Genomic DNA, 22,467 nt, shown 5'->3' with positions numbered 1-22,467 from the left:
GCCTCTGGAAAAGGACACTCAGGGCTGAACCATTCCTGGCTGCTTCCCTCTCTAACGCAGTGTGAGGAGAGGGCCGGGTGGGGTCGGGACGGCCAAAACCCCGGGAGCGGGAGCTCGGCTGGCGGCTCCCCGCGGGCCGGGCAGCTCCGTGCCGGGGGCCGGGGCCGGGCCTGGAGCCGAGCCCGGCCGGGGCGGGGGCTGGAGCCGGCCCCATGGCGGGGCGGCGGGCCGGGCCCGTCCGGGCCGTGCCGGCGGCGGGGCCGGGGCCGCTCGGAGCGGGCCGGGGCGGCCCCGGACACGGCCACGGGCACAGCGCGGGGCGGGCCGGGGCGGAGCGCGGCGGCACCGACCGAAATTGCTCGGCACGGCAGGACACGATACAGCACTGCACGGCTCAGTTCGGTACGGCACTGCAGGACTTGGTACGACTCGGTTCGGCACGGTTCGGCTCGGCTCGGCACCCCGGAGGTACCGCGCGGGGCCCGGCTGTCCCGGGAGCGGCGGGGGCTGCGCCTTGAGGGGCCGGGGCGCCTTGAGGGTGTCCCGGGTGCGGGGCTGAGGGCGGCGATGCCGGTCCGTGCCGGGCGGGTTTTGGGGCTGTACCGCACCCCAAAGCGTGCGGGCTGCGGGCAGAACAGCGGGTTACACATGGAAATCCTGAGCGTCAGGGTTTCCATGAGGAGCGGACATGGAAGGAGAGGATGGATGGAGGGATGTGGGGCGGGAGGCTGGAAGGGATGATTGGTCTCGGCTGGCTTTTCGCCCTCCCTGCCGCTCTCAGGAGCCCGCAGCTGAGCCGGTCCCGTCCCCAGCAGGTCCAGGGTGGCTGGTTCCCTGCTCCAGGGTATCTGGGACACCAACCCCACAGCCCCCGGGCCCCTGGCCGCCCCTCTGCCCCTGGGGATGGGCGATGTTTGCGCATTCCTCCGAGGGCTTTCCCTCCTGCCGGCAGCCGGTTCCTCCCCGGGCTGCCTCTCCCGAGCCGGGCAGCTCAGAGCAGGGCGGGCAGAGCTCTGCTGAGGACCCTGCTGTGTCCTGGGGGGCTGGGAGGGGGTACGAGCTGTGCTGGGACCGGTCCTGAAATAGGGGGTGACAGCAGGACATGGGGACATCAGGTAGCCCAAAGTGGCTGGACCTGGGATTGTCAGAGAAGTGCAGCCCCAACCCCGCGCGCTGTTTTGTCTCTTTCTGCAGCAGGGTCCCTGTCCTTGCCTGGGATGGGGATACACAGTGGGTGGCAGGGGTGGGCAGAGAGGGGCAGTGAGCTCCCAGGCACAGGAGGTTGTAGTTTTGGGAGTGACACCAATCCTGCCAGGAAATCCAGATTCCTGGCAGATTATGGTGACCCTGGGCTGCTTCTGTGACCAGTTTGTGGCACCATGTGCCCTGTCAGACCCCGGAGCTCTGACCCATGCCAGGTCCCCTCCTGAGCAGGGTGGGGGTGTCAGGGCTCCCCTGCTTTGTGCACGTTTGCTCCGGGCTCTCCAGGGCTGCCGGGAAGCGGGAAAAGGGGAAAAGCGGGATTGCGAAAGGGCCGTGTGTGTGTGAGGGGCCCTGGGGACAACGGGAGGGATGGAGCCCTGAAGGCATGGGACTCACCAGACCTTCTCCTGACCCCATGCTCCCAGGGATGTCCCGGCATGGGACATCAACAGAGAGTGGCTGTGTCACCTCTTAACCTTCTCAAGGATGGATAAACAGAGCGAGCTTCCTCTCCCTTGTGCTGGCGGCTTTCCCAGTGCTGCTCTTCTCTGAGTCCTCCCAGTTGTCAGTGCCTGGGATGCTCCATGGCCCCCGTGGGTGTGTCCAAGGCTGCTGCTGCCGAGCACATCCCTCCATGGCCTGGCCTTTCCCTGCTGCTGTGGCTTGGGATGTCATCCCTGGGTGCAGGGATGCCCTGTGCTGATCAAACCCATGGATCTGCCTCACCAGGAGCTGCCCCTTCCTCAGTTCTGTTGGCTGTTCACTGGGGTTTTGGTGGGGCAGACTGATTGTCCTGCTGTGTGCCCAGTGAGTGCTGAAGGACACTCGTGATTTGGACAGTCCTGGAAGGGGCAGCCTCTGTGCAAGATGCAGGGCACTGATGGGGACAGTGCCTGGCTGTAAGTCGCTGTCAGGGTCACTCTGTCCTCTGATCCATCACCCACTGGCACAAGCAGCACCAGTGGGCTGGCATGGGAGCAGTTTGAGCAGTGTCACAGCTCCTGCTGCCATGTGGGGCTGTCCCCTGCCCTGAGAGGACCCTGCTGGGTCCTCTCACCCATGCCAGCCTCAGCAGAGCAGGGCTGAGGCTGAGGACTGGAGGGAACCCCAGGATTTTTGACTCTGCAGCACTCTCAGACACCCCACCAGCTGTGCTGCAGGCTGGGATGTGGCTCAGGGCCTCGTGCACACCCGGCTGGGACATTCCTGAGGTTTCCTGGGCAGTGGCAAGGACCTGGGCTGCTTCCCAGCTCCCACGCCCAGCCAGCCCATGCTCCAGGGCCCTTTACCCTCACTGTGGAGTTCTGCTGAGCATCTGTGCCTGGGGCAGCACGTCCAGAGTGTCACAACCACATCCAGAGTGCCACAACCACATCCAGAGTGCCACAATCCCTGGTCCAAGAGGACACTGTCCCAGGCTGGAGCTGACAGCAGGATGGTTGGGATGCTGGGGTTGGCTGCCCATTCAGAGCAAAGCTAACGAGCAAAACGAGCAGCAGGGCAGCAGGAGAGGAGCAAATTCACAGCTTGTGCCTCAGAGGTGGAAAAAGTGCTGTGGACAATGAGAGCCCTGTTAGCCTGGCTGCCCAGGACATGGACACAGGCACGGAGCGTGTTCAGAGAGGGAGGGAGGTGCTGCAGGAACGCGCAGGGAGCCGTGCTGGGCTGCAGGGAGCTCACAGGGCAGGGCTGGGCTGGCCATGGAAAAGGATTTGGAGCCACAGAGCACAGCTGGAATGTCACTGGGAAACTCTGAGGTGAGTGGCTGAGCTGAGGAGCCAGGGTTGAGGAAGCACAGTGGGATGAGAGATGCTGGAGCAGGGATTACAGACCCTGAGGTCACACTGCTGAGGCTCAGAGGGGAATCAATGATTTGCTGCACAAAGCCCAAGCACTTTTCAGGTGCCACATTCTGGTCCTTTGTGTTTTGTTTCTCAATGCACAGATTTAAATTTTCCTTGTAGCCAAGGATATAGGCTGCACCATGCTGATTTACCAGGCTGTCCCTATTCCAGCTCTGATTCCCCCATTTCCGTGTCTGCAGTCTGCACCAGGAAGGTGCTTTTTTCCTCCTCCTGGCACAGTTTTGCTTTGAAAAGCATGTGATCCTCACCAGAAAGCCCCAGAGTGGTGACTTCCCCATGTAACCACATTTTAGTTCCAGCAGGTGACCAGTTTTAATCCACTTAGCAGAAGGTGCACTTCTTTTGTTGAGTGCTAACTATTCATTAAAAGGTGGTGCAAGATGAATCGAATGCCTTCCAGTCTCAGGCTGTTATATCAACACAGTTACTCCAATTAACAGGACCTGTGATCTCATAAAAGGCCATTCCCACTTCCTGACACGGGCTGTTTCTGCCAGACCGTGGAGATTGGCATTAATTGTGTCCTTCAGGGTTGTACTGACCCCGTTGTGAAAGTGCCCAGTTCCACAGCAGAGCATCCTGCTCACTCAGGAGCTCTGGGGAAGCTCCAGTTCCTAAGGAAACACACCCCAAGGTGTGCTGTGGTTAGCACTGAAGGGCTCACATTGTGTGTCAGGACAGCTCTGAGGGTTTCCAGCCCTTCCTCTGGGCAGGGCAGTGTCCCCTCACTGACCCAGGGCTGGAATAAGAAGTTTTGTTCCTGCTGTGAGATGGCAAACTCATCCCTTCTCTGCTTCCCAGGCAGTGTGGAGATGAGGATGGACAATTCCCATTCCAAGCCCAGAAATTCCCTTTCCTGAGCCACTGGCAGGGCTGGGGTGGCCCTTTGCACCCTCCCTCCTTTCCTGCTGGCTGGGTAAAAGGTTCAGCAGAGCATTTCCCTGCTGTCTGCCCACAAACACACGTCCTGCTGAGCTCTGGCAGTGCCAGAGCAGGCAGTGAGGCACCAGGAGCCCAGAGCTGGCTCCCAGCTGCATGGACCATGTCCCCACCAGCTCTGTGGTGTCCCCTGTCCCCCAGATGTGACAGAGGAGAGAGCCAGACCCACGCTGATGTGGTTACTCCAAGGGAGGTGATGTGTTTTATCACATTTATCACAGAATTACAGGGTTGGGAAAGACCTCCAGGGTCACCAAGTCCAACGTGTGACCAATGCCCCCCTTGTCAGCCAGAGCAGAGTGCCACATCCAGTCATTCCCACCACTGTGTCTGGAACTGGACCAGCAGTGCTGGTCCTTGTTACTCCTCACTCTTCCTGAGCATCTCTGCAGGCTCATCCCAAGGTTCTCACTGCTCCTGGTGGCACCTCCAATGTCACACGTGCCCAAAGGGGCAGCAGGCAGCAGGGCTGGGCCCTCTGGAGGCTTGTGTTGGTGTTTTGGGTGTGGCAGAGGGGCTGGCACTGGGCACCATCCTGGTCCGTCCCTGCCTTGGCCCAGGAGCCTGGAGTGTGGAGCAGGTCCTCATCTTCTGGAAAAGTGAACCAAGCAGGAATGGGGCTGATTCCTCTGTGAAAACCCTGCCCTGGAGGCTGGTGGGGAGGGGGAGCAGCTGTTCCAGCCCCCAGCTCTGTGTGGGTTTGAATTTGTTTCCCTTTCTCTGTGACACTGCAGCTAAATATGGGAATTTTAAATCACCCCAGGAAAGCCCAAACTTGTTTTTTTTAATGTTTTCGAATGGCAAGCACGGTCTGTGTGAGTGCAGCAGGCAGGATCTGTGCTCAGGGAGACTTGGAGACAGAAATATCCTTCTGGGGGGCTTCCCTGGGTGTGTTTTAGGGGAATGCTTTCCCATCATGGCAGGGACTGGCAGGGACGGTGGCACGGTCAGAGCTTGTCAACACCCCCTGTGCAGAAATGCTGCTTCTGAGCTACAGGATCAATGGGAATAGCACACTGGGAAGGGAGGGCAGCTCACAGAGAAGGGTTTTCACTATTGTTTGCCGTGGGACTGGTGCAGGAATACCACATCTCCCTCAGGTATTCGGGGAGCCACAAATATTGTCAGAGGAATGCGAATGCTCCGGCTGCCTCGCTCGTCATGGAAGGGAGGGCAGGAGCGTGGGCTGGAATCCCCTCAGCCAGCAGCCATTCCCTGCTCCTGCTGGATTGAGCTCCTGGCCTGTCCAGCCAGGCTTTCCCTGTGCCCTGAGCCTGTTCCAGCTCCCTCAGCTCTGGCAGCTCATCCCCTCCTTCCATTCACCTCTCCTGGGCACACCCCTGTGCCCATCTGCCCTCACTGCCCCTCGGATGTGACCAGACAGCACAGTGGGGGCTGTTGGCAGAGGGGGACAGGGCACAGGGCAGGTCCCTGACAACTCCAGGGGTGCAGGGGCTGTGTGTCAGGGGCACTCTGGCCAGGCACGTGTGTTGGGGAAGATGAAACAGGAAAGCCTTATAAACATGATTGCCTGGCAAAAGGTTTTGAGAACATAGAAACTATAAGGAGATTGAAATGAAAGCAAGCTTTGAGATCCCTCAGTTACTGAACAACTGGAAAACAATGGTGTGGCAGACTGAAGATAATCCCCTATTGATGGAACAACACCCTCTGCTTGCAGACAGGCCCAAGGGGCAGAGCAGACCCTACAGCTTGGCAGAAGGGGCCCAAAGAGGAGATTTTAGGGTTTAAAATGTAACACAGTATGATAATGTAATGATTCTTATAAGCTGTATGTAAATGCTATAGGATTTGTATATTGTACTAAATTACTTAGAATATTCAACACAGAAGGAGATTTATTGTATTGTAATGGGAACCTCACTCTCTTACGCTTTCACTCTCTTACCCTTTTATGCTCTTACCCTTTTACTCTCTTACCTTTTTTACTCCCTTACTCTCTTACCCTCTCATCCTCTCTGCCCCTCTCTTCTCTCAGGCCTACTCCAGCTGTGGCTGGCAGCTCCCAGCAGGGCCCTGCACCCAGGCCCTTTGCAATAAACCCCAAGTTCCTGACCTGGCTGCAGAGATCTCTCATCTCCATCTGTCCCAACCGTGCTACCCCCAACACTCCTACACACGTGGCTGTGCTGGTGGTGGGGCCAGCACAGAACTGGGCAGGGGGCTGGATGAGGAGGATGGATGGGGGGAATGGATGGAGGGGCTGGTGTTCCAGCTGTGAAAAACGCCAATCACTTGTTTATAAAATTTTAAAAGTTTAATAGTAATAAAATTGTTATAAAAATAGTAATACAATTAGAGTAATAATCATTTGGACAATTTGAATAAGGACAATATTAGACAACAAATACAAGAGTTACGGACGTCCAGGTACCTTTTTCTGGGCAGCACAAGCCCGAAAAAGGACCCATGTTAACAGAGGATTAACCTTTAAAATCAACAGCCTGTTGCATATTCATACACCTCATACATGATGCATAAATTCCACTCAAATACAGTATTCTGTCTGGTCAGTGTCAGCTTCTTCCTCTGAATCTTAACAGCGCCTTCGAGGTGGGAAGTTCATTTCTTCTGATAAGAGGGCAATAAATTCTTTTTCTCTGAAAGATTTAGGTGTCCTGTGGCTGCTATCTCGCTGCGAGTCCTCTCTTTAAAAAAAGTATCCTACATAGCATCGTTTCTATTTTAACAATTTTTATAACCTAAAACTATATTTAACACAGTACTTAAGAGAATTAACACAGCATAACTTTCTAACACAGCACATATAATATTCATTTCAATATTTGCAAAAAGCCAATCATAAAATACACGCATTTTTCACACAGCACATCCCTGACCCTGTCTGTCCCTGCAGGGCCACACAGCCATGGGAGGCTGCGGCACATGGGCATGGCCGGAGCTGCTGGTGCTGCTGGTGCTGCTGGGCAGTGCCTGGCTGTGGGTGGGCAGTGCCCAGCCCACCCCCACGAGCCCCACACACCCCCCCGGGCCCCAGCTGAGGTTCCGCCTGGCCGGGTACCCCCGCAAGCACAACGAGGGCCGTGTGGAGGTCTTCTACAACGACGAGTGGGGCACCATCTGCGACGACGACTTCACGCTGGGCAACGCGCACGTGCTGTGCCGCCAGCTCGGCTTCGTGGCTGCCACCGGCTGGGCACACAGCGCCAAGTACGGCAAAGGAGTCGGTAAGAGAGGGGTGGTGGGCGCAGAAACCCCTGGCACAGCTCTGGCATCTCTGCAAGGGGTAGGGTCTGCGTTTGCAGAGTGCCTGGCAGTGATTTTGTGCTCAGGTGTGCACGTGTGCTCAGGTGTGCACAGTAAGAGAGGGGTGGTGGGCACAGCATCGCCCTGGCATCTCTGCAAGGGGTAGGGTCTGTGTTTGCAGGGTGCCCAGCAGTGATTGTGTGCTCAGGTGTGCGCATGTGCTCAGGTGTGCACGTGTGGGAGCTTTCTGTGTGGCAGTGAAGCCCCTTGGGGAGGTGGAGGCTCCACATCTGCAGACCCCCACCCAGAAATATTGTAAGTTCAGGCAGCCCTGATGAGGGGAGAGATGATGCATCTGACTCCATGTTATCAGAAGGCTAATTTATTACTTTATTATACTGTATTAAATTAAAGAATACTATACTTTACTAAGGAACACAGAAAGGATATTTACTGAATGCTAAAAAGATAATAATGAAAACTCGTGACTCTTTCCAGAGTCCTGACACAGCTTGGCCCCAATTGGCCAATGAGTCAAAAGAATTCACAGCAGAATCCAATGAAACAATCACCTGTGGGTAAACAATCTCCAAACACATTCCACATGAGCACAACACAGGAGAAGCAAGTAAGATAAGAATTGTTTTCCTTATCTCTGAGGCCTCTCTTGCTGTCTTTCAGCTTCCCAGGAGAAAAACCCTGGGTGAAGGAATCACATTCAGGGAATGTGAATGTCACACAGAATTTCACTCCTGGCATTTCACTGGCCTCAGCTTTGTGCTACAGCTGTTGCTGTAACCCGTGTGATCCCTGGCCATGCTCTAGGGCTCATTCCCTGCTCCCAGGGGATGCTTGGCCCCTCCTCACCCCCAGGCTGTGTCTGGCAGGGCGGATCTGGCTGGACAATGTGAACTGTGTAGGAAACGAGAAGAGCATCGGGGACTGCAAACACCGGGGCTGGGGGAACAGCGACTGCAGCCACGAGGAGGATGCAGGTGTGGTCTGCAAGGATGAACGCATCCCAGGCTTCAAGGACTCCAATGTCATCGAGGTGAGGGGGCTGCTGAGCTGGCCAGAGCAGCTGGTGACATCCAGGATGCCACAGAGCACCCTGGGCATGTGTGGGGCAGTGTGGGAACTCTCCCTGGGATGCCACAGAGCACCCTGGGTGTCTGTGGGGCCGTCTGGGATCTCTCCCTGGGATGGCACAGGGCACCCTGGGTGTGTGTGGGGCAGTGTGGGAACTCTCCCTGGGATGCCACAGAATACCCTGGGTGTCTGTGGGGCAGTGTGGGATCTCTCCCTGGGATGCCACAGAGCACCCAGGGTGTGGGGCAGTCTGGGATCTCTCCCTGGGATGGCACAGGGCACCCTGGGTGTGTGTGGGGCAGTCTGGGAGCTGCAGGAAAGCAGCACTGGCTTTCCTGGCTGTGCTCCCCGGAGATGCACCTGGGGACCCAAAGGGACAATGAGCTCTCTGTATGAAGTTCCATCCTTGGCTGCCCAGGGCCATCAGATGTGGCCAGCAGGAGTGCAGGACTGGCTGTCCCTGTGCCCCATCTATGCTTGGGGACCCCTTTCCCTCATCCTTGGAGATTCCCTGGGAGTGGGCTGGCCGGAGGAGGGGCGATGGGATGGGAGGTGACCCGGGGCTGACCGCATCCCTGCAGACCGAGCAGAGCCACCTGGAGGAGGTGCGGCTGCGGCCGGTGGTGTCCGGGGGGCGGCGGCAGCTGCCGGTGACGGAGGGCATCGTGGAGGTGCGCTACAAGGACAGCTGGGCACAGATCTGCGACCAGGGCTGGGACAGCCACAACAGCCGCGTGGTCTGTGGCATGATGGGCTTCCCGGCAGAGAAAAAAGTCAACAGGAACTTCTACAGGTGAGTGAGGCCGGCAGGGAGCACACAGGGCTGGGGTGTCCAAGCAGGGATGGTGCCAGGGGCATGGGGTAATGCTGGGGGCACAGCACAGGCTGTGCTCTTGGGTGTTGTGGCTTCTAAAATCCCTCCCACCCTGCTGCTCACCAGTCCAAGCCCCAGCTGGACATCTGGGTACTTGCTAACCAAGCTGGGGGGCCGTGGGGTGGCCACCACACACCCTACAGCAAAGGGGAGTGCTTTTGCTCCCTGGCAGTGCTGTCCCCAGCCCAAGGGGAGGTTTGCAGCCATCAGGGGATGCTCCAGCCATACCGTGGGTTGACAAGGGGCAGGGACATGCCGTGCCTGGCACTGTGTGTGCCCTGAGCTGGTGATGCTCCACAGGAGGCTGAGGAGAGCAGCCAGGACCAAGGGCCCGAGGCTGGGCAGCAGGTAAGGGGCTAGGGCCCCATCTGCTGAGCCATGGCGGAGCTGGGCTGTCCAGCCCCACCAGTCTCTGCTGTCAGAATGGATCTGGGCACAAACAGATCCGGACGGAGCAGACTGAAGGCTTGGGTTGTTTGTGGGACAATCCCCACCCCAGAGCACCTGCCTGGGCGTGCTGGGGTCCCCCATTCCCCACAAGAGACAATCTTTCTCCAGGCTGGTCGTGCTCCAGGCACAGCAGCCCTGTCCTGCACACCAGGCTGGAGTCCTGGCACCCTGGGAGGGCAGCAGGAGGCCTCGGAGCAGAGCTGTCTCTCCTGGTGGATGGGGAGGAAGGGCTGTGGAAATGGGCTGCTTTCTGCAGAAAGCAGCACTGGGGATGCTGGAAAGGCTGTGCACCCTCCATTCCCTGCAGGATGGGCTGGTGTGGGCACCAGAGCCCGTGCTCAGCAGTGCTGATGGGCACAGTGTGGCAGCTCCTGCCCTGAGTGCCACATCTGCTTGGGGTCTGCCCACTCATCCTCTGCCTCCTCATCCTTGCTGCCTTTCTGCCAGGCCCAGGGGATGGTCTGGCTGCCTTTTCCCTCCATCCCTGAATCCTGCTGCTGGATCTGTTGGTGGATACAGTGAGCCAGAGCCCATCCTCTCTGGGCTGGGGCATGGCACCTCTTTCCTGAGCCCCAGTCCCACCACCTTCCCTGGTGCTGAATGTGCCCCACACTCACTGTGAGCTCTTTGCTGTGACACTCCCAGTTCTGTGTCCCCAGCAGTCATCCTTGCCAGCTCCTGCAGCTGGTGATGGGAATTCAGGGTCATCCCATGGGTTTCCTCAACTCCCACCTGAAGGTTTTGGTTGCTCCAATGTGCTGTTTCCTGGCTGGTTTGGTGCTGACTGCCCCTTCCCGGGCAGCTCTGGGGAAATGTTTTGTGTCTCCATGAGGCTGCAGTCCTGTCCCTCTGCCCTGGGCAGGAACTGGCCCCTGAGAGCCACACTCTTGTAGGGGCTGATCAGTTTGGGGCTGCACGGCCACAGTCATATGAAAGCACAAGGATAATCCAGGCTGGAAGGAACCTCTGGGAGTCCTGGTCCAACTCCCTGTGTAGAGCAGAACCAGCTGTGGGTTAAGCCCAGGATTTCATCCAGCTGGCTTTTGAAACCTTCCAAGAATGGAAATTCTGCAGCCCTGCGGTCTCTGCTCCAGTATGGAACAGCCCTCATGGGCAAAAGGTTTTCCTTACCCTGAGCCTGAACCTTTTGTTGTCAGTCATGCCTCTTTCCTCTTCCTGCTGGAGGAGCCAGGATCCTCACAGCTCCCAGCTCAGGGACTGGAACAGTCCCACACCCCCATCTCCTCCCAGGGCTCTGTCTGGCTGCTTTCCCTGGGGCTCACACCACACACATGGCATCTTCTTGTCCTGGGAGCCCAGGTCCAGGTGCAGGATCCAGATGTGGTTTCCTGAGTGTGAGTGGGCACTGATGCCCTCTGGCTGTCTGAATCCCAGCCCTGTGCTGTGTCCTGTGCAGCTGACACCAGCCTGTGCTGGCCTGCAGGGACAGTGGCCAGGCTTGGCTCTGCCTGGTCCCTGGGGCTGGCAGTCCCCTGCCCTCCTTTGGGTCACTCTGCTCTTCACTCCTTGTGGGCTCTGGGGTTTTGGCTCTGCTCAGCACCTTCCTCCCTGAGGGAAACAAGCATTTGAGGATGTTGGGATTGCACCTTGTGTGTGCTGAGCAGCTTCCCCTCATGGCTCAGCCTGTGCCAGGGCTGCTTCCCTCACTGGCAGCAGTCCTTGCCAGCCTGCAGCAAGTCCCACCATGCCCCATGGCCCCAGGGCAAGCACCCTGGGGCTGCCTGTGCTGCTTGCTGGGTGTCCTGCACCTTGGGGACATGGCACAGTGGCGGCATGGTGTCTGGATGAGGACACAGACACAACCACTGATCAAATGTGGCTGCTGGTGTTTGATCTTTTGGTCTGTGACAAGGCAGAGCAGGATGTGGCTGCATCCAGCAGTTTCCTGGTGGTGTGCATGCAGGAAACTGCATCATTGCTGTGGAGTGTGGCTGTGTCACACTGCTGGCAGCAGATGATGCTGTTGCACCCCTGTGTGACACAAAGGGGATGCACACGAGTTTTCCTGGGTACCAAGGTGCCCAGTTCAGCCTCCAGTGAAGCCAGGACAGGCTGTGCTCCCTGTGTCACTGCTGAGGGCAGAGGTGACAGCCTGAGATCCCAGGCTTTGTGATGGTTGTTTTCTATTTTCCAGGCTGGCCCCCAAATCTCAGCCTAAACAAAAGCGCAGGGAGGACGTAGGGCCCAAGAAGAGGTAAATGGTTCCATGGAGAGCCAGAGGCAGGAGTGTCCCCACGTGTGTCCCTGTGCTGCTGGGGGTGTGGCACAGGCACCTGGCCAGGGATGGCTGCCTGGCAGGCACCGTGTGTCACCCTGGGGACACGGCAAGGGGCACAGCCAGCGCCTTCAGCTGCAGGCAGGGTGGCTGGTGACACCTCCACTGCCACTGGTCACTCTGGCCGTGCCTCAGGGCTCCTCTCCCCTCTCAGGCTCTTCACAGAGCGGCAGCAGCTCAACTACCGCCTGCACTCGGTGTCCTGCACGGGGACAGAGGTGCACCTGTCCATGTGCTCCTTCGAGTTCTACCGGGGCAACTCCTCAGCAGCCTGCGGATCCGGCATGCCCGCCGTGGTCAGCTGCGTGCCAGGGCCCCTCTTCAACACTGGCAGTGCCCACAAGAAGAAACAGCGCCAGCAGCAGCAGCAGCAGGGCCAGGTGAGCCCTGCAGGGATGGGGATGAGTTCTGTGGTGGCCCACAGCAGGACAGTGCCCCACTCTGGGCCAGGCTGTGTCCCCTGGGCTCTGCAGGTGTGCAGATTGCTGGGTGACTGTCAGGATCTCTAGCTTGTCAGAGTGACCCCGAGAAAAGTTAGAAAGTCTCTTTTCCCAGCCTGGCTCTTGAAGAAGGAGTCAGGGCTCTTCATTTCTCGGTCTCAAGGTTGTTTATTGTTTCTTATCTCTAAAATTCTTTCTCCTGTCCTGCCGAAGTCCACTCAGCAAGACAGTTCAAGGCATTCTGCCCCTGGGGCAGTATTATGTCTTTATACTAAAAACTACATATAATGTTTACAATTACTTCCCAATACCTATCACCTATGTTAGACAGTGAGCTTCTACTCTAAACCAATCTGTAAGTGCCAACATCACAGCAGAAGATGGAGGCCAAGAAGGAGAAAAGCTGGACATGCCCAGATCCCTCCATCTAAACCCCCAAAATCTACTTTTTCACCTTGTGATAAATTCACTATCATTCTACTTAATTTGTCATGGTTTGCAGATCTTCATCTAAGGTTGGTAACTTGCTCCATGGGTCATAATCAAACCCACAGGGGCATTTTGGGCTCTGTGCCAGGGTCTCTGAGCCCCCTGGCAGGGGTCTTGGCTGCTCAGGACAGCCAGAGGGATGTGCTGGGTGCTGACAGGTGACCAGCTCCAGAGCAGGAGGTGGAGACGGTGTCCTGTTCCTGCACATCCCAGCGCTGTGTGTGCCACCCCACACTGTCCCAGCCCTGTCCCTGCTCCCACAGCCCCGGATCCGGCTGAAGGGCGGTGCCAGGGTGGGCGAGGGCCGCGTGGAGGTGCTCAGGAGCAGCGAGTGGGGCACCATCTGCGACGACCGCTGGAACCTGCAGTCGGCCAGCGTGGTGTGCCGCGAGCTGGGCTTCGGAAGCGCCAGGGAGGCCCTCACCGGGGCACGCATGGGACAAGGTGAGCCTGATGGGCAGAGTACAGGGGTTGATTTATTACAGCATGGGGTTCTTGGGGGCTCTCCAACCCCAGCTGCTGTAGGTGTCTGGATAGCAAAGTCTTGCTTGTCGGGATCTCTAGCTGGACAGAGTGACCACGAGAAAAGTTAGAAAGTCTCTTTGCCCAGCCCGGCACTTGAAGAAGGAGTCAGGGCTCTTCATTTCTCGGTCTCAAAGTTGTTTATTGTTTCTTATTTATAAAAAATTTTCTCCTGCCCTGCCGAGGTCAGCTCAGCAAGGCAGTTCCAGGCACTCTGCCTGCCCCCAGGGCAGTGTTATGTGTTTATACTAAAAACTACATATACAATGTTTGGAATTACTTCCCAATACCTATCACCTATGTTAGACAGTGAGCTTCTACTCTAAACCAATCTGTAAGTGCCAACATCACAGCAGAAGATGGAGACCAAGAAGAAGAAGGAGAAAGGCTGGACACACCCAGTTCCCTCCATCTTGCCTCCTGAACCTCCATACCAAAAACCCTAAAATCTACTTTTCCACCCCATGATAACTTCACTATCATTCTACTTAAACTGTTTGGCTTGCTGATCTTCATACAAGGTTGGTAATTTGCTCCACGGGTCATAATCAAAATCACAGGTGTTTTGGGCTCTGTGCCAGGGTCCCTGAGACCCCTGGCAGGGGTCTTGGCTGCTCAGGACAGCCAGAGGGATGTCCTGGGTCCTGACACTTGCTAAGCTCCACTATTGGAATAATTACCAATATAGCCGAAACAGGACGTGCCTGAGCTTGTCTGGCCCTTGCTGCTTGACCAAAAGGCAGCAAGTGTGGTGATTTCACCTCAGAGACACCTTTGGCTATCTGGATGTTGTAGTGGGTGCTTGGAGGCAAGTCCAGACATGCAGGAGCTCAGGTTTCCCTCTGTAGAGAAACTTTAGGTGATGGTGAAGGAAAGGAGTCGGTTCTGATGGAGGGTTTGGATCCAGAGCGTTATTCCTGGCCCACAGGCCTCTGAATACAGCAACAGCTCCAGCAGAGCTCCCTGAACCACGTAGTTGCTGTTCCTTTTAACCCCGGGGAGAAGGGGAGGGAAGGGGTAGGGAGCCACCAACCAGGTAAGGGGGGTATTCTTAAGGGACAAAGGACACCTGGATGGCCCAATGTCCTCCAGGGGTGGAGGGCATCTTTTGAATTCTGCCAATTACTCAATGCCCTTCTGGAATGCCAGGATTGACAGACAGTGCTTGTGTTATTTCGTGACATGCATACACTTGTTTTTAAGGTAAAAAAGGGAAGTTTATTTTCTGACTCTAATATTTACAGATTTCTAAAAGTGACAGTGGATTGGAGAGTGAAAGTGCCACCTCTCCAATGACAGTGGACAAACTAACAGTTTATTAAATTTCTTTTCTTCTATAAAAGAATGCAAAACAATAAGTTATTTACAGAAAGTGTGTGAGAAAGTTTGTTACCATCAGAAGGCTTAGAAAATTTTAAAAAATCAAGGTAACACGGAGGAACAATGAATCTGACTCCGTGTTCTCAGAAGGCTAATTTATTATTTTAAAATACCACATTAAAGAATACTAAACTAAACTATACTAAAGAATACAGAAAGGATACTTACATAAAGCTAAAAAGATAATAATGAAAACTTGTGACTCTCTCCAGAGTCCCCACAGAGCTTGGCCCTGATTGGCCAATAAGTCAAAACACACACCAGAAATCCAATGAAACAATCACCTGTGGTAAACACATTCCACATGTGAACACAACACAGGAGAAGCAAATCAGATAATTATTGTTTTCCTTTTTTCTCTGAGGCTTCTCAACTTCCCAGGAGAAAAATCCTGGGTGAATGGATTTTTCAGAAAATGTGAATGTGACACAGTTCCACAGAGGTGTCTTTATTATGCATAGGGTGACAGTGACAGCTCTTCTGCTGAACAGTGCAGAAATGGGGGTTTCTATAGGGTGTAGGGTTTTGGGAAACAGTCCAATAGTAAGAGTTGAGGTGAAAGTGACCTGTTGTCTTACAGAGAGATAACAAGGATCTGAAGGTCAAAGAGGGGCTTCTTTTGGTCCAGTCATCATGACTAGGCATTTCTTATCTTAGGCAACTGACTGCCAGGGAGGCCTTGCAGGCCCTGTGGCTGCTACAGCACCAGGCATCTCCTCCTGGAGCTGAGGATGAGGCATTTATCCAGGCTTTGCTTGGCTGGGGTGTCCTGTGAGCACTGGGATGCAGATGGAGCATCCCAATGGGACCACAGCCACTCAACCACACTGCCTCAAGCTGGAGTGTCCAACCCCCTCAGACATGCCAAAAAGAGAGGGCAGTGTTGGCTACATGGGTGGCCCTGTATTGGAAATCAAAGGGGAGAGAGAATGAGGCATCTGACTCCATGGATATCAGAAGGCTAATGAATTACTTTATTATACTATATTATATACATTTCATCTAAACTGAATCTGCCAAGCACTTACTCTGCACACACCTGCTCACACTGCACAGAATCTCGTGACTGTCACCCAACAGTCCCAACACACACACACGCACACACACACACAGCTGGCCCTGATAGGCCAAGGAAACAAAACATCATCACTTTGGGTAAACAATCTCCATATTGCCTTCTACTTTGTCACAACACAAGCACAGCAAGTGCTAAGAATTGTGTTTTCCCTTTCTCTGAGGTTCAGAGAATGTGAATCTCAGAAATCCTTGGGAAGAATTGTGCCTTGCTTTTCTCTGGGAAGAGAAATGTGCCAACAGCCCTGAGCATCTCTGTGTGACAGGGCCCTGATTTCTGCTGTCGTCCTGCAGGGACAGGCCCCATCCACCTGAACGAGGTGCAGTGCCGGGGCACCGAGAAGTCCCTGTGGAACTGTCCCTTCAGGAACATCACCCAGGAGGACTGCAAGCACACAGAGGACGCTGCTGTTCGCTGCAACATCCCCTACATGGGCTACGAGAACCTGGTGCGCACCACGGGGGGCTGCTGGCTCCGGGGGGCTCCCAGCAGTGGGGTCTCAGAGTGGGGGGCTGGGAAAGGCCCACAGACCCATGGGAACCCCATCTCTCCTCCTCTGCACCCCACACTTTTCACCCTGTCCTGGGAGATCAGGGGTTTTGTGGGTGGGAATCTCTGTGGGGAAGAGGGTGGAGGGGAGGCTCTGGGTGCTCTGTGGGTGCTGCTCCCTGCTGCTTTTCCTGCTGCCAGCCTGTGCCCACTCCCCAGCAGAAACACCAGAAAAAAAATCACTATGGGATAACCAAGAGAGATTTTTTTTTTTTACCTGTGATGAAACAAGCAAATGAAGCCACTTGTTCCTGTTTGCCCTGGCCCATTGTTTCATCCACTTTGAGCTTTTTTTAATGATCTTTAATTCTCTCACACATGTCATTTCTGAAATGGTGCCATTTCAAAATGAACTGTTTTCCCTGAGCTGGTGAGACAATTCCCAAACTCACAAGCTATTTGTTGTCCCCAAATCCACCAAGCTGGCAACTAAAGCTGTGCTTGGCTCTGCTCAGTCCCCTGAGTGCAGGCACTGCAGCACAGCCTGGGACAGAGGCTGGGGACAGCCCTGCATGCAGGGGGAGCATCGCCTGTGACGGTGATGATGCTGCCACCGCCTTTCTCCGCAGATTCGGCTGAGCGGGGGCCGGAGCCGCTTCGAGGGGCGGGTCGAGGTGGCGGTGGGGGCTGGCGACGGGGACCAGCCCCGCTGGGGTCTGGTGTGCGGAGAAGGCTGGGGCACTCTCGAGGCGATGGTGGCCTGTCGCCAGCTGGGGCTGGGATTCGCTAACCACGGCTTACAAGTAGGTGCCAGCACCAGCTTGGCCAGGGCAGCAGCAGCCACCACCACTGCTCACGGGGCTGGGGACAGGGATGGACAGGGATGGAGGGGACACAGGAGGTGGCACAGCGTGGGATGCCCGCTCATGGCCCCAGGGTTTCCCCGCAGATCCGCCTGGCCGGCGGGAGGACAGAGTTTGAGGGCCGCGTGGAGGTGAAGCGAGGCAGTAAGTGGGGCACGGTCTGCAGCGATGGCTGGACCACCAAGGAGGCCATGGTGGCCTGTCGTCAGCTCGGCCTGGGCTACTCCCTGCATGCTGTGACGGTAGGTGCCAGAGAGGAGGGCCCTGGTGACGCCCTGGTGAGGCCAGCACTTCCCAAATGACCATGGGGCTGCATGGGGACAGATGGGGACAGAGGGACACGAACCCCTGTGGGCAGCTGTGGTGGGGGGCTTGGCTGCAGCCTGGGTATAAGTGATCCTGGGCAATCCAGCCACCAGCCCTGGCACCCACCCTTCCTCACCCCCTCGCCAGGAGACGTGGTACTGGGACGCCAGCAACGTGACAGAGATGGTCATGAGCGGGGTGAAGTGCGCCGGCCACGAGATGTCCCTGAGCCACTGCCAGCACCACGGCGCCAGCCTGAGCTGCAGGAACACGGGCACGCGCTTCGCTGCGGGCGTCATCTGCTCCGAGAGTGAGCTAAGGGAATGGGGGCTGCAGGGGGCCTGTCTGTGTGTGGACATTCTGCAGAGAGGGGCTGTGGGCAGTGGGGTCTGCAGGTATGGATTCTGAGCTGTGGGGTCTGCAGGCAGTGGGGTCTGTGGGTGGTGGGGTTTGTGAGCAGTGGGATCTACAGGTATGGATTCTGAACACTGGGGTCTGTGGGCAGTGGGGTCTGTGGGTAATGGGCTTTGTGGACAGTGGGGTCTGCAGATATGGATTCTGAACACTGGGGTCTGCAGGCAGTGGGATCTGCAGGTATGGACTCTGAACACTGGGGTCTGCAGTCAGTGGGGTCTGACCACTGGAGTCTGTGGGTGGTGGGGTCTGCGGGCATGGACTCTGAGCAGTGGGGTCTGCGGGCAGTGGGGTCTGCAGGCAGTAGGGTCTGCAGGCATGGACTCTGAGCACTGGGCTCTGTGGGCAGTGGGCTCTGTAGACACCAGTGTTGCGGGGCCAGGAGCTGTGCTCAGTGGGGTTTGCAGCTGGATGTCAGGGGTCAGCCAATGCCCAGCCAATGCAGAGGGCACATTTGCCCCCTGGCTGGCTCAGCCCTGGGCACTGCCCCATCCCTGCCGGGAGCAGGGCCCATCCCTGAGCAGCCGCCTGTCCCCAGCCGCCTCGGACCTGCTGCTGCACGCGCCGCTGGTGCAGGAGACGGCGTACATCGAGGACAGGCCGCTGCACATGCTGTACTGTGCTGCTGAGGAGAACTGCCTGGCCAGCTCGGCCCGCCTGGCCAACTGGCCCTATGGCCACCGCCGCCTGCTCCGCTTCTCCTCGCAGATCCACAACCGCGGCCGCGCCGACTTCCGCCCCAAGGCCGGCCGCCACTCCTGGGTCTGGCACGAGTGCCACCGGTGCGTGTGAGGCATGGCAGGGAGGGGACAGACAGGGCTAGGGGTCAGGGAGGGGAGAGGGTGCTGCTGCTGCAATGGGCTGCGTGAGGAGGGTGCTGGGCAGGGGTGACGCTGAAGGAAAGGGACACTGTGCAAGTATGACACTGAGAGGGGGTGATGATGGATGAGGTTGACACCGGGTTGTTGTAATTTTATTTCAAACGTCCCATACCTTCTTGGTGATTTCTCATGGGTAGCTCCTCACAGCACTGACTCCTTCTTCCTCACAGCACAACCAACAAACTCCATCTCTCTCCTCACCCAGTTAACCCACTCTTTTGTAGCACTCATCTTCTTATTGGACACAGCTGTGGCCTATTAAGGGCAGGCCTATTCCTAATCTTTGGTGATTAGTACAGCTGCAACTCCCCAGGTGTGAGATTACCTTCTGCACTATTCTCTTACATTCTATCCCTCCACACTGGGTGAAGGTGACACTGCATAGCCCAAATGTGGTGCTCAGCATCCAGTTTTGTCTGGTTTGGCTTAGGGGCTGTTCATGGATGAGCAGTGTTGGGGCTGGGGTCTCCAGAGGGCAGGGACAGGAATGCAGGCTGTGCCCTGCAGCTGAGCCCTCTGCTTGTGTGGGCCAGCTGGCTGGGGACAGCTGTGTCCCCTTCCAGGGCAGGACAGAGCTTTGCCCATCCTCACAGTGCTGCCACCTCAGAGCAGGGGCTGTGGGGACATTGCTGGCAGCAGGGGGCTGATGCAGGGCAGGGCAGTCTGCAGCAGGTGCTGGCTCACTCCCACAGGCACTACCACAGCATGGACATCTTCACCCACTACGACATCCTGACCCCCAACGGCACCAAGGTGGCCGAGGGACACAAGGCCAGCTTCTGCCTGGAGGACACCGAGTGCGAGGAAGGTGGGTGACATGGGGCCCTGCAGCACCGTCCCTGCCTGTGTCCCCATGGTGGGGCCAGGCTTGGGGGTCTCAGCAGGGACCAGCTGTGTCTCCTCCTGCCTGCAGATGTGGCCAAGAGGTACGAGTGTGCCAACTTTGGGGAGCAGGGCATCACTGTGGGCTGCTGGGACCTGTACCGGCACGACATCGACTGCCAGTGGATCGACATCACTGACGTCAAGCCAGGCAACTACATCCTGCAGGTGCTGCACCTGACCCTCCCCAGCCCCTCCTGCCCCCCTCCCTGCATCTCAGCCTTTCACATGCTCCAGCCACCCATCCCTTTCTCCCACTGGAGCTCAGTGTGTGTGCTGGCACTGCCTGTCCTTGTGCCCACAGACTCAGACATGCTGCCACATGGGTTTTCTGACTCTGAGCATCACTGCTTATGGGCACATGGTGCACAGGGACAGGGCCACCCCACCACATCAGCAGCCACTGGCTCTTTTGAGCTCTCCAGCACACCCACCACAGCTGGGGAGACACATCCTGTGGGGCTGGGGCAGGGCTCTCACTGTCGGTGCCCCACAGGTCGTGATCAACCCCAACTTCGAGGTGGCAGAAAGTGACTTCACCAACAATGCCATGAAATGCAACTGCAAGTACGATGGGCACCGCATCTGGGTGCACAGCTGCCACATTGGTAATGGCCTGGGGCATGGCACGGGGGTGAGGGTGGAGGGCAGTGACAGGGCTACAGGAAGCCATGAGGATGAGGATGGTGCTGCTGGGAGCACCTACAGTGGAAGATGCTGGCTGGGGGATGCACTGCACCACAGCTGACAGCCCTTGCCCTCTGCCCGCAGGAGATGCGCTCAGTGAAGAGGCCAACAAGCGGTTTGAGCAGTACCCAGGTCAGCTCAACAACCAGATTTCATAGAGCCCCGGCCCTGGGGAGACAGGCATCTCCCTCCCTCACCCCATACTGCTGGGAGGAAGCTGCTGGAAGACCGGCAGGGAGGCCTGATGCCCAGTGCTGCTGCCACTGTGTCCTGCCGGGGACTGCCCAGGACTCGCCACCGGCTGCCCTTGCCCACCTTGGTGGGGCTGGTGCTGGAGGCATCAACACCTGCACCTCCCAGCCTGGGGCTGCCACCCCAACCACTGGCCAGAAGAGCATGCCCACATCCCCTGGGCTACGGCACATGGGTACAATCCGGGAGGTCCTGCATCCCTCCCAAACCAGCTGTACCCCACCTCCCTTCAGCCCTGGTTCCTCCAGCTCACCCCCTCAGCTGGCCTCAGAGCCCACCACCCACACAGAGCCCCAGGAGCCCCTGGTCCCCCCGGGGATGGTGTAGGTGTCTCTGCCCACAGTGCTGCCCAGGGGTGGCTCCTACCCCATCTCTCAGTTGTAATTTTATTTCCTCTATAAAGTTGTAAGTTCTATTTCCCAATGGTTGCTGGCACGTCTCTGGGCTGGGATGAGGAGCAGGTGGCACAGTTCATTCTGCAGGGCTGGTCACCCTGGCACAGTGTGGGAGCGTCCCCTGGTCCCTGTATCCACACAGGGTATGCCTCATCCACACAGCCCTGGCCCCACAGCAGCCCCCAGCCCCCTCCTCAGCCAGGGCTGGTCCTCTGGGGGAAGCCCAGGTGGGTGAAAGGAGCAGCAGCCCCACAGCACCGTGTGGGAAGGAACTGAGGAGCAGGGATGTGGGGAAGAGCTGGTTCCACCTCACCAGACCCATGGTGAATGTTACCGAGCAGAAATCCCATCCTGGGGCTGTGACCCTTGGGGATTGGGGTCCACAGGGAATCCCTGGGGCTGTGACCCCTGAGGACTGGGGTCCACAGGAAATCCCTGGGGCTGTGACCCCTGAGGATTGGGGTCCACAGGGAATCCCTGGGGCTGTTACCCTTGGGGATTGAGGTCCACAGGACCGTGAGCCACAAGAACGAGGTCCCACAGCAGAGCGGGGCTGCCTCAGCTCGTGTGGGAGCACAGCCCGCCGGGCCTTTGGAGACACTGGGATGTGACACGTGGGCCCAGGGAGGTCCAGCCCAGCTCTCCCTCCTCAGCTGGCTGCTCTGACCCCACCGGCCCTGCCCCACTGCCCTCAGCGGGGAGGAGGAGGGGGCAGGCCTTGGCCCGGCCCCGGAACGCTGCGGTCAGCCCAGCCGAGCAGCTATGCCAGACACGCCGCCATTTCCCCCGGGCCGGCGGCGCTGGCCGGGGCAGCGAATTCCTCCGGCGGGGCCGGGGCTGCTGAAAGGAGCGCTGTTCTCAGGGCAGGGCCGCCCCTTGCCGCAGCACCCTGAGGAACTGTGCTTCTTTCATGGCCCCAAAGCACCGACCCGGGGCTCGGGAGCGCCGTCACGGGCAGGGCCTGGCCCCACAGCCGCATTCCTCCGCTGCTCCGGGCTGCCCTCGCCGCTGCTCTTCCAGGAAGGCGAGGAACAGCCGGGGCTGCTCCTTCCCCGATGGCCGCCAGCTGTCCCCAGGGGCCGGGTATGTGTGGGAGCAGAGCTCCAGCACTGACAGCGAGCTGGGGGCGGGACAGACAGAGCCCCGGCCCCGGCTGTGGCTCCCAAACTCAGCCCCTCTGGACATGAGGGCCGTCCTTAGACCTCCTGCACATCAGGGCCGTCCTGAGCACTCCTGGATGGACATCAGGGCCGTCCTCAGCCCTCCTAGGTATCAGGGCCAGGAGATGCCACCTCAGCCATCACGCATTGACACAAATTTACCGTGGCCTGGAAGGCTGCTGCACAGATGTGAGGGGATGTGGATACAGGGCTTGGAGCAGATGCAGAGCTCCTAGCAGAAGGCCATGACCAGATGGCCGTGGCATACCAGCACTGCTGCACTCCAGG

At 57.5% G+C, this 22,467-nt stretch overlaps 1 protein-coding gene across 1 annotated transcript; it reads left to right on the top strand.

Moving 5' to 3' along the window:
- Nucleotides 1-257: 257 nt before the first annotated feature.
- On the top strand, nucleotides 258-20,973 carry LOXL3 (lysyl oxidase like 3). The gene is made up of 14 exons (XM_058803780.1): nucleotides 258-468; nucleotides 6,886-7,216; nucleotides 8,123-8,286; nucleotides 8,906-9,117; nucleotides 12,099-12,324; nucleotides 13,137-13,317; nucleotides 16,144-16,298; nucleotides 17,289-17,444; nucleotides 17,656-17,818; nucleotides 18,461-18,704; nucleotides 19,496-19,611; nucleotides 19,717-19,853; nucleotides 20,182-20,293; nucleotides 20,457-20,973. The coding sequence occupies exons 2-14, from the start codon at nucleotides 6,898-6,900 to the stop codon at nucleotides 20,528-20,530; spliced, it is 2,259 nt and encodes a 752-aa protein (XP_058659763.1). The 5' UTR covers nucleotides 258-468; nucleotides 6,886-6,897; the 3' UTR covers nucleotides 20,531-20,973.
- The last annotated feature ends 1,494 nt before the right edge of the window (nucleotides 20,974-22,467 follow it).

Source organism: Ammospiza caudacuta, chromosome 4 (assembly GCF_027887145.1).
Source record: "Ammospiza caudacuta isolate bAmmCau1 chromosome 4, bAmmCau1.pri, whole genome shotgun sequence".
Taxonomy (NCBI): domain Eukaryota; kingdom Metazoa; phylum Chordata; class Aves; order Passeriformes; family Passerellidae; genus Ammospiza; species Ammospiza caudacuta.
The sequence above is the reverse complement of the archived record's forward strand: the minus strand, read 5'-3'. Positions and strand labels throughout refer to the sequence as shown.

Coding starts and splice junctions, on each gene's coding strand:
- LOXL3 (XM_058803780.1), top strand. CDS start 6,898: ATGGGAGGCTGCGGCACATGGGCATGGCCGGAGCTGCTGGTGCTGCTG. Junction 8,287..8,905: donor AGGACTCCAATGTCATCGAG/GTGAGGGGGCTG, acceptor GCATCCCTGCAG/ACCGAGCAGAGCCACCTGGA. Junction 13,318..16,143: donor CGGGGCACGCATGGGACAAG/GTGAGCCTGATG, acceptor GTCGTCCTGCAG/GGACAGGCCCCATCCACCTG.